Source organism: Spea bombifrons, chromosome 11, assembly GCF_027358695.1.
Source record: "Spea bombifrons isolate aSpeBom1 chromosome 11, aSpeBom1.2.pri, whole genome shotgun sequence".
Lineage (NCBI taxonomy): Eukaryota > Metazoa > Chordata > Amphibia > Anura > Pelobatidae > Spea > Spea bombifrons.
In genome coordinates, this window is record NC_071097.1 from 33,499,745 (window position 1) to 33,511,124 (window position 11,380).

At 46.5% G+C, this 11,380-nt stretch overlaps 1 protein-coding gene across 1 annotated transcript; it reads left to right on the forward strand.

Moving 5' to 3' along the window:
• Positions 1-1,315: 1,315 nt before the first annotated feature.
• On the forward strand, positions 1,316-7,530 carry NOP2 (NOP2 nucleolar protein). Its single transcript, XM_053451169.1, has 17 exons — positions 1,316-1,370; positions 2,486-2,607; positions 2,767-2,806; positions 2,896-2,960; positions 3,040-3,368; positions 3,598-3,647; positions 3,889-3,986; positions 4,219-4,415; positions 4,497-4,586; positions 4,784-4,871; positions 4,963-5,103; positions 5,245-5,384; positions 5,690-5,779; positions 5,897-6,019; positions 6,236-6,333; positions 6,473-6,612; positions 7,018-7,530. Exons 2-17 carry the CDS (start codon positions 2,502-2,504, stop codon positions 7,206-7,208), a joined length of 1,986 nt encoding a protein of 661 aa, XP_053307144.1. The 5' UTR covers positions 1,316-1,370; positions 2,486-2,501; the 3' UTR covers positions 7,209-7,530.
• The last annotated feature ends 3,850 nt before the right edge of the window (positions 7,531-11,380 follow it).

The window sequence follows — 11,380 nt, forward strand, 5'->3', positions numbered from 1 at the left end:
GTGCTTTAAAGAGCCGTTAAAGTTTGGTACCTCTGGAAGAAACCAGAGTTCTTAAACCAAAACTGCTGCCGTCCCGCGTTCTCTCCTTCCTCCCAGCTCATCAGCTAGAGCCGCCGGCGTGAGCCTGGACCCACGTCTGACATGTTTACTGAAACTAATATTTAATGTGGTTAACCAAAATGGTCTATGGTTAGGGGGACACGTTCTTTTCTCACTTAAGGGCAGCTACTTACATTTCATGGGGTTTTAAGGTATTTCAGCTGCCTGAAAATCTCAGGTTTCAGAGCCACTGACTATCTACCCCGTGCCCAAATCCGTCAGAAGAGGTCTCCTTGAATAAATCTAGTTTATTTGAAGTTGCATTTGCGGGAAGCTTTCTAAAAGAAGAGGTGGAGGACAATTCAAAGGTGGCCTTCAGGGGCATCGTAATAAATTAACAGCCCTCTGTAATAAGAATCTAGTGATAGTTTAGTGAAGTTTATTTTGTTTTATTATGTTTTTCTGCAAAAGTGCTCCTTGATCCCGATGAAATCATGGTGTACATTATAATTATTTAATCTGTGAAATGTGCCAATGAACAAATATTTAAGCGCAGCCCTGGGCTACTTTCCGATTGAGACTTAAGGCCAATTGGCAGCGCTGACTCTTTCCAAACGCGCCGTCAACATTCCATACGTCCCGTGAACAATCTGTAGGCTTCTGTATAGATTTATTCCCGTATTGGTTGTGTTCCGTATCGTTGGTAATGGAACAAATGGAATATTTGTGTCCTAGAGAACATACTCCACATAGACTGGAGGAGGTAAATGTGAGCCTCTTACCACCTTCTCCGGAGAAGGGAAAACAAATGTGTGTTACATCAGGACATATGGATCTTTATCCCATCATGGATTCCTATAACCATGGATACGGCCATATACTATGACAGTATCTCTCCTCTACGATTTACACAGAGGGATTATGTGCATTAGTGTTTGACTTGTATGGGGCTGTCATATTCTGCAGCGCTGTACAATACAGTGCCACACAAAAACAAAACTAACATCCCAGATCGACGGAGCTGACAGTCTCCCCCACCCCCCACGTTCGGTTACTGTGCTGCCGAGAGGGGTTTATATAAATGCGGATAATACTGGGTGAGCTCCAGACCCGGCGGGGAGGGGTTGCCGTAGGATTTTGGGCCCCCCGTTCCCAGGGCTGATCTACCCAATAGAACCCTACGAGCCCTGCGACAAAGAAAGCGGCACTCACACCCACGTGACTCGAGTGCGAGTCGCTCTGCCTCTGGAACGTGGAAGGGAAGTACGTCACCACTGTGCGCCTAGCCGGAAGCTTACTGCGTAACACGTGAGAGAAGAGTCCGAGCTCCGGTAAGGAATGTATACTCGGTGCTGGTTCCCTGCATGATCCTATTGCTTTTCATTCACTTAAATGCATTAAACAGTCTGTTGCATGCATTTGCGGTCTCTTACTGTCTGCTACATGTATTCGCTGTCTCTCTCTTACTGTCTAATACACTTACGGTCTCTCACGTGCACGGAGAGCTGTGTGTATCGGTATATCTCTCGCTGTATTTTATATAAATAAATAAGTTTTGGTACAAATATTTATTTCATCCACTCCAATTATTCTCTCCTTATATATATATATAGTGTATATGAGAAGAGATGTACAGGCCGTACCCTGATTTCTCTGATATGTACTTTTGTGTATTAGCACAGCACTAAGTCGCTTGGTGTCCCCCTTAACATTTCTTTTTCTCTTATTACTCTTTGACTGGCGGTGACCCCTAAACAGTAACGTCTTCTCATTTATGGGTCCTTTACTCACAGGCTTTACTAGTCAGGGCTTTATACCCACCCGTCTTTTACTGGGGGTTCCGCCGTCTCTTCGGAGTTTCCCCCTTTTCTATCCCCTTGTCTCCGGCTTTACAATACAGCCGGTGTTCTGATATTATTGTGCATCTTGTGTTCATACGCTACGGTTCAAAGGTTTGGGGTCACTGAGCTGTTTTCATGAAAAACAAGGACATTTCTGACTAACATAATTGCAAAAGGGTTTTCTAACAATTAGCCTTTTAAACTTAGATCAGCAAACACAGGAGTGATGGGAGTGATAAAGGGCCATTGGAACACAGGAGTGATGGGAGTGATAAAGGGCCATTGGAACACAGGAGTGATAAAGGGCCATTGGAACACAGGAGTGATGGGAGTGATAAAGGGCCATTGGAACACAGGAGTGATGGGAGTGATAAAGGGCCATTGGAGCACAGGAGTGATGGGAGTGATAAAGGGCCATTGGAACACAGGAGTGATGGGAGTGATAAAGGGCCATTGGAGCACAGGAGTGATGGGAGTGATAAAGGGCCTTTGTACACCTATGAAGAGATTCCATTAAAAATCAGCTGTTTCCAGCTACAATAGTCATTTACAGCATTAACCCCGTCTGCACTAGATTTCTGACCCATTTCATGTTATTTTATTAGACAAAATTAGTGCATCATGGGTAGAAAATTGGACCCCCTGAGAAAGGTGCCCCGAGGACCTGGTCGAAAAGCCAAGAAACAACCAGGAGCTGAAAATGAATTGAGTAAAATCCTTTCGGAGGGTAAGTTTCATGTTGGTAAGACAAAATAAAAAGTGCTAAAGCTCCAAGGAAAACTTGGAAAGTTAAATATAGTGATCTGGATTTATATCGTGTAAATCCAGATCATCACTATGAGAGCTCTGTTACTCCTTTTTGAATTTCGCTTCCCTCTGTCCTCAGACTCAGAAGTGAAGCGCATGTCCAGCCGCGGTAGGAAGAGGTAAGAGCGCGCATGTGCATTAAGACGCTCGGCTCGCTCCGCTTAGTAATAAAATTAACGCATTCCTTTTCTCCTTGACTCTGTTACAGAGCAGCTAAACGGCGGCAGTCGGGGGAAACAACAGCTACTGCAAAAGGGAAGGCAAAACAGAATGGTAAGAGCCTGCCCTGCGCCTCCGGCCTGTTATTCGTCTCCCTTCCCTGCCTTTGCTTAATCCCGGTGTTCTCTTTAAGGTGCGGCCCCGGGCATCGCTAAGAAAAATGTCCCCGGATTCACCGATGAGAATTCCGAGTGGTTGAAACCAGTGAAGCGACCGAGGAAGGAGGAAGCGATGTCAAGCGAGGAGGAGACGGAGGGAGAGGAGGACAAAGAGCAAAGCGAGGAGGAAAGGGAAGAAAATGCGGAGAAGGAGCAGAGTGAGGAAGAAGAGGAGAGCGATGAAGAGGAGAAGGAGCAGAGCGAGGGAGATGAGGAGGAGACGACCGCAGGACTCCTGTCTATGTCAGATAGTGATGATCTACAGGATGATTTTGGAACGTCATCAGAAGAGGAAGGAGAAGATGTAAGATATTAAACCCCCAAGCTCTCTCCTGCTTTTTACTTACCTGTCGTTTGTGGCGTTCAGCGTCGCCTCTCTCCGACACCTGAGCTAGTCTGGGTGCTGCACGGCACTGCCATGCGCCAACTCCTAGGGAGCCATGATCAGTCATGAAAGCTGGTGGCTTCCTTACAGCGTCATAGCGTTCATTTCCTTTTTTACTAAATTCTTACTGTTTCCCTCCCCCCTCCAGCTTCTTCCAATAGAGAGAGACTCTGCAAAGTTGAGAAAGAAGCAGAAAAGGTGAGAACACAAATTCTATTTTTTTTTTATGTGAATCCACAGGTCTTAATGCTGTCCAGACTCACATGCGCTCATCAGCCATTATCAGCAGACTCTGGTCCACACACCGCCGTCTGGGCCTGCACACAGATCCGCTTCGTATACCTTGATTGCCAAGCTCTGCTGTACAGGGCCACATTTCCCTGCATGTGCGCATGCACGCTGCCATGTGTCGCCAACATCCCAATTTTTATTCCTGCAGTGAAAAAGCCAAAGACAAAGAGGAGTCAAAAATTCAGCTAAACACTGATTCAGAGGAAGTCTTTCACTTGCCAACCCCCGAGGAGCTGGAGAAAGAATGTATCCTTTGATTGCCCAATCAGATCTCCTCCTATATTCCTGCCTTTTCCTTGGCATCTGTCACAGACAGTATACTCCTACTGTATTATTTCTTTGTATTATTCCTCCATTCCTACCTCTACTCATTCTCTGCATGTTCCGCGTCCCTCCTGCCTTCCTCGGGATCTCCCCGTGTCCTTGTCTCGTGTTGAGGCTCTGCATACATGTTTGCGTCCCTTAACGCCGCGTGCAGTGTCCAGCGCGCCGGATCTCACCGCGGTGCAGGAACGCATTAAGGATGTGGTGGGAGTGCTGCAGGATTTCAGCCAGCGGGGGGGACCCCATTCGCGTCAGGATTATCTCACTGTGCTGAGGAAAGATCTCGGCACTTACTACAGTTATGGAGACTACATGCTCCAGACCCTGAGCGACCTGTTCCCGGTATCGGAGGTGAGTATCGGCGCGTGGAAACCATGCTCTTCTGCGTATTCCCTCCTCTCCCCCATTCACACCTCTTCCTCCTATCCACAGCTAGTTGATTTTTTGGAGGCCTGTGAAGTGCACCGTCCGGTCACCATTAGGACCAACACGTTAAAGACCCGCAGGAGAGACCTAGCGCAGGTAAAAACCTATTTTTTTAACCCAAACTCTTTGAGGGAGTTTTCCTCGGCACCAAAAACATTACTGTTACTTTTGCCTGAGACGCTCTCACCCACCAAAGTCTCTTCAAGAGTGTCCTTTTTCCAGCAAACGCTCTCATCTCGTATGTCTCTCCCATGTTTGTCTAAAATACCATTTTATTTAAATTGTCTTCCTAGGCTCTAATCAACCGAGGAGTAAATTTGGATCCGCTGGGGAAATGGTCCAAAACCGGGCTTGTCATTTATGATTCGTCTGTTCCCGTTGGTGAGTTTGGGGACTTTCTGGTGGGTACGATAAGTGTGTAGTAGGGGGTCTTCCTTTGACTCGTGTGATTTGGCTCTTCTCCGTACACTAGGTGCCACCCCTGAATACCTGGCTGGACATTACATGTTACAGGGGGGGTCCAGTTTGCTGCCAGTCATGGCTCTGGCTCCGCAGGAGAACGAGAGGGTCCTGGATATGTGCTGCGCTCCGGGCGGAAAGACCAGCTACATTGGTAAGAGTTCATGGAAGTTTCTTTCTCAAAGCCAACGCGTTCCGCTGTACAATGAACTCTGCTTCTACTCTCAAGTCAGCTGCTCTTCAGTCGCAAGCTGACATCACTGCCTTTATACTGATGTCATGGTTGTGCTTTCAGCCCAGCTAATGAAGAACACCGGTGTGATCGTCGCCAACGACGTCAACGCAGAGCGCCTCAGGAGCGTGGTGGGGAATCTGCACAGACTTGGGGTTACGAACTCCGTCATCTGCAATTACGATGGACGGCAGATCCCTAAGGTGAGCGGGTCGTTTTTTATTCGGCTGGGGTAACCACTGGGTTAATTGTGGCAAAAAAAAGATACCCTTGGTTTGGGTCGTCCCAATATTTAATGACAAACTGGATCCCTTTGGTTGAATTTCGTGGAACAAGACTGCCGGTGCTTCGAACTGGTAAAGTGTGTGAGATAAATTTACAGATAGGTAGTGGATCCGTGGACCAGTCATACAGCGTTGGTAAAAGTAATCGTTAAATAATATTTTGGCTTCCCTCCTCGTTTTGCTCCATTATCCTCTCTATAATTCTTTATGCTCTCTTGTTTTAGGTGCTGGGTGGGTTTGATCGCGTTCTCCTGGATGCCCCCTGCAGCGGCACCGGAGTCATCAGCAAAGACCCCGCTGTGAAAACCAACAAGGTGCGTTAATACCAAGGGGCTTTTGCAATATGTATACCGGTCTTATTTATTATACATGAGGAAGGGGAAGATGTATGCGCGGCAGAAATAAAATAAAGGACTGTATTGTTTGCACAGAGCGTACAGGACGTCCAGCGCTGCGCCCACATACAAAAGGAGCTCATTCTCAGCGCCATCGATTGCTTGGACGCCCAGTCTGCCTCCGGCGGATTCCTTATCTACTGCACCTGCTCCATCACGGTGAGTAACCCGCCAAGAATAATGACGGCCTGTTCTGCCATTTAACGTAATACTCAACATCCATCATTTCCCAACCGTAAACTACTACCTCCAGGTCCTCCCTCCAGCAGAAATGGTAGCGGGTGGTATTCTTCCTAAGGCTTGCGGTCCTACGTTATGACTGTTTCTGGTTTGCCCTTTAAGTTCTGTCTCAGTGTCGTTCCTTTAACTCGGCAGGTGGAGGAGAATGAGTGCGTGGTGGACTATGCCTTAAAGAAACGGAATGTAAAGCTCGTGCCCACCGGCCTGGACTTCGGAAAAGAGGGCTTTGTAAGGTGAGACTGCTGTGGCCTCTGCATCTTAAAATATGCTGAGTAACGAGAAGCCGATGGGTTATAGAGAAATGTGTGTTTTAAATACGCCGAGGTGGAAAGATGGACTTTTGCGTATAAGAGGTTCTGTATCTTGTTCCAGGTTTAAGGAGCGCCGGTTTCACCAGTCCCTGCGTCTGGCCCGTCGGTTCTATCCGCACACCCATAACATGGACGGGTTCTTTATTGCGAAACTCCGCAAATTCTCGAACACCATCCCAGCCGCAAACAAAGCGACCGAAGGTGAGTGACGGAGGCCTGTCAGCGGGGCCACGCGTCCCGCAGCTCCCGACATCACCCGGGCCGTGTCCGTGACCCGCACCGTTTTAGGGGCTCCTGATCCCATTGGTGCGATCCCGGCCAGAGCTCACCGTGGGCTGTTTGTAACACCATTTATTGATTGAGCCCCAACCAGTGTAATTAAAGTTCTATATGATGCAGCAGGTCGCACTGCTCATCACCCGGACTGTGCTGGGGGGCACTGGCGGAGAGCAGTTTGAGCTGATGAGGTGCTGCCATCATGCCATGGGGGGGTAAATGCCCTGCCAGGCCAGTGTTAGGTGGCATCCCGGCATACAGCTAGCTTTGTATGCGTCCTGCACAATACTTACCATTTTTTACAAAAAAAAATTATTATTATTATTCTAGAACAACCAACAGAGACCCCGACCTCGACCCCCACCCCCAGCCCTGCCAAACCCAGTGAAGGGAAGGGGGAAAAAGCGGCCAAAAAAGAGAAGAAAAAGAAAATCCTCGCAAAAAAACTAAAAGGAATGCAGAAGAAAAAGAAAATCCCCGCAAAAACAAAAGGAATGCAGAAGAAAAAGAACAGCAAATAGAACCCCCTTTCCCGTGCTCATCATATATACAGGGCTGGGGTGCCACAAACCACCACATGGACTGGACTATGATGCCCTGGATAGACAGGACTCTGATACCCTCCAGACCATCACATAGAAGAGACGGCGACGCTCTGCGGACCCCCACGCAGAAGGGACTGCGGTCCACCGCAGAGAGCTGGCTGTTTTCCTTTGCAGGGTGTGATGCTCTGCGGTTACGTTGTATCCCTTGTAGGGTGTGAAGCTGTTCTGCGGGTCACGTTCCATTCTCTGTAATAACCGTTCTTGTGATCTTTTTATGATAAAATGAATATAAAAAGGATTTATGGCTTCTGATAACTTGCTGCAGGATGGGTCTGTCCGGGAGATAAAACTATCAGGAATCAGGAAAGGCGTAAACGTTCCAATCTTACATTTCCCCCGTCTAAAAATCTTTAATTTTTTTTTGTATCAGATCTGCTGTGTATTCTCTGCAAATATTTCACACTTAGCCGAGTTTGTGGTTTTTATCACAATGTTGTTGTTTTAATGCCTAGAGATAACTGCTAATGTGTTTCACTCTTTCGCTCGCAAAACAACTAGCACACTGCTTAGAAAAAAGGGCCAAAAAGGGAATTCAGATTCCTGAATTTACTTTTTTTTTCTCTTTTTCTTTCTTTCGTGAGTTGAGGCTGAACGTATGTCTCTCATCCTGAATGCTGTGAACAAGGTCACCCCGGGGTGTAATCGAGAACGTCCATAGCCGGGGTCCCCAACATTTCCCATAATGAGAGGAAAGGCATTTTGTGGAAGTTTCCACCGTCTCACGTAGACAGATGGGACCCTGCAGGAGATGTTCACATTTCTGTAATCCTCTGTTAAAGCCGATCCATAATAATTGTCATTTAGAGAATCCCTAATACCAGAACCATCTACGAGACGTGAGAGAATGTCCAAGAGGCATGAAATCCCCCGAAACGATTTATAAGAACGGTGATACCAAGGGGTTCGGTGACTCCCATTTGTTTTAGATGCGGAGGATAATTGCACCAATCCTTGAGTTTGTGTTAAGATGGAACAAATTCTGAACGAAAGACCTACTCTTTGGTGATGCGAAGTCACATCAGCGGTTCCACAAGTTAAAGGGTTTGGTGAAAATGATTGCAAGCTCTTTGAGCGAGTTCCTCCATACCTTTTCCAAATTGCCATGTGATGCACTACTTGCTATATCACGGTTAACGTTTGTACAGCGCTTTGGTATATGATGGTTACTGATTGTACAGCGCTTCGGTATATGATGGCTCCATATGACTCAATAAATGATAATAAATCCCAGAAGTAGATAACTGCTGATAATGGCTGAGCAGCAGTCTCCCTCTAGTGGATGTTCGTGGAATAGCACTACTATTTTATCTCCTGGCGAATGTGAATAAGGAATTTTCAGTAGTTACTTAAAATAACTTTTTGCTGCATTTTCGTTGGCATTTTACGTGCATGAAATAACATGGGCGGAGAGCTGCTTCGTATGTGGTTTGGGCGTCCAGAAGGACTTTTTCAGAAGGTTGGCGAATCCGCTGAAGTATAAATAAAGATACATTGTAATGTCTTACATTTAATGCAAAAACTAACATTCTCCTTAAAGACCGCTGTTGGTATACAGGGTCACAGCCACCATACGCAATCCCACACTACTGGCTGGGTCGTTGTGGGGTCCCAATGAGGACCCTTGATGTTTGCTTGACAACCACCGAAAACCCTGCCCTGATATGGCCTGCCTCATGTATAAACAAATCCATTAAACCGAACTTGGCATTTCATAAGCATGGAACAAAGCTTGTTCCACAATCAAGCTGATCGCTAAAAATCTCCTAATTTATCTGTTTATCTATATATCTATCTATCCATCATCTGTCTATCTGTCATTTATCATCTATCTATCCATCTAATATCTATCTATCTATCTATCTATTTATCGTGTATCTATCTGCCTATCATCTATTTATCATCTATCTATCATTTATCATCTATCTATCTATCTATCTAATATCTATCTATCTATCTAATATCTATCTATTTATCGTGTATCTATCTGTCTATCATCTATCATTTATCATCTATCTATCATTTATCACCTATCTATCTAATATCTATCTATCTATCGTGTATCTATCTGTCTATCTATCTATCTATCTATCTATCTATCTATCTATCATGTATCTATCATTTATCATCTATCTATCTATCTTTTTCAAAGTGAAGTTTAAAACCTGCAGCAGCGGTTTGGTCTCCTCTCTCGTTTCGCCCCCGGCCCTCGTGGACGAGCCGCCTCGTGTTCTGAGCCTCGGGGAGCGATCGCACACCTCGCGTACACAGATATCTTGTTACAGATTATTTATTATGCTACCTTCTGCGGTGCGATGACACGTTCTCTGTGAACGTTAGAATTCAAATAAATGCATTTTCACTCATATTGTTAAAGGGGATTTTTATTTTATTGTTTGCGTTACCGAGAGGGTGGTAGATAAGTGGAACAGCCTCCCAGCAGAAGTGGTAAAGGGTAATATAGTGAGGGGATTAAACTTGCATGGGATAGACATACGGCTCCTGAATCTAAGACGAAACCGACGACTGATTAAGGTTTGAGTCCTTACAGCAGGAGAAACGGGCTACTAGACGGGGGCCGAATGGGCTTTGATGCCATCTGGATTGGCCAACTCTGTCCTCATGGGCTAATCGACACACATGTAACTTGTGACATACATGTAACGTGTTCACTGACTGTTCTTTAGGGGAATCTTACTCTGGAAGCCGTTTGGCCCTCCGGGACAGGGTTGACCCCCCTCGTTATGTAGCTTGGGCTACAGACAAGTCCCAACACCTGTCACTTGACTCAGTAAATACCACCAATACCTTTCCGTGAGTGAATGAATGAGTGAGTGGGACCCGATTACACACGAGGCGTGGGTCTCATTCCACGCGGAATCCCCAGCTCTCCAGTTACACACGGCTAGTAGTAATAGTAGTAATAGTTTCATGACGCTGTCATCAGAATGACCTATGATATCATACCTAGAAAGCCCCAAGGGCCGGTACCCCAGAGCTCCTGCCCCTTATAGGTAGGAGTTGTTGGGCAGCAGGTACAGGGGTCTCAGTATGAGCAGACGCGGTAAAACGTCCCGTCGTCACGGACTCCAAAGCGCGTTAAAAATATATAAAATCGGGGACTGGAACGTCCTTTAAGGCGACTTAATTAACGGATATCGGGTTTCACGCGGTGACAGAGCCATCGCCGGAATAGAAACCTGAAATTCGATAACCAGCTGCTCAGAATCTCTCTGAAATGCTGGCGGTACGGGAAGGGTTAACGGGTAACAGCTGAGGGCCGAAGACGCGCGTTCTGTATACTCTGTATGAGTCGCGGTGCGTGGACGAAGGGGGACATCTCCCTGCTGCTGGGGTTTTTATTCATTTTTCTGCCCCTTCATGTAAATTTCATGCAATTCCCCCCCCCCGTTTCCCATGACCCCCCAGTGAATACAGCGCAGTTACTTTATAACATTCCTCTAATACTGCCCAGAAATGGCGGCTTTTGCCCTGTTCAAATGCTCTTGTTTTCCGTTTTAATTACGGGATGTAGCCATGTGACACGAAACAGAGGGCACTGATAGGATGTTGCCATAGCAGCAGACAAAAAAAAAACGCTCAGCATTTCTCAGCATTTTCAGATTTTGAGGAACTGACTCTTTTACATAAACTCTGTTTTTTTTTTATCCCGCGGGGCAGCCATGATTAACCCCCTCCCCCACCATAAGCCGAGAATTACTCTTAATTCATGCATAAATATAAATAGCCCCCATTGTCTTGCGGGGCTGGAGTAATCGGCTCTCCTCTTTTTTTTTTTTGTCTCCATTCGTCTACGATGATGGCATGAAGGGGCATCAACATTCTTTCTTGGTGAATGAGACAGACGGCTTTAGGACCTCTCTATTGTCCGCGCTGATGTATTTAGCCATGTGTCCTCGCTGCCCTTCTCCCTCCCTTCTCTCTCCCTCCCTCCCTTCTCTCTCTCTCTGCAGCCTGCGGTGATGGTGGATGGAATGCGCTCCCCCTTCTCTCCCATCCATGCAGTTTCTCTCCCATCCACGCGTCACGGATGATGTGTCCAGGGCCTCCTCCTGGCTGATCACATCCCT

Bases quoted from the DNA above. Each gene is read 5' to 3' on its own strand.
- NOP2 (XM_053451169.1), top strand. From the start codon at position 2,502: ATGGGTAGAAAATTGGACCCCCTGAGAAAGGTGCCCCGAGGACCTGGT. The intron at 5,780-5,896 runs GTGCGTTAATAC...TTGTTTGCACAG, and splicing joins CCGCTGTGAAAACCAACAAG to AGCGTACAGGACGTCCAGCG. The intron at 6,020-6,235 runs GTGAGTAACCCG...TTAACTCGGCAG, and splicing joins ACTGCACCTGCTCCATCACG to GTGGAGGAGAATGAGTGCGT.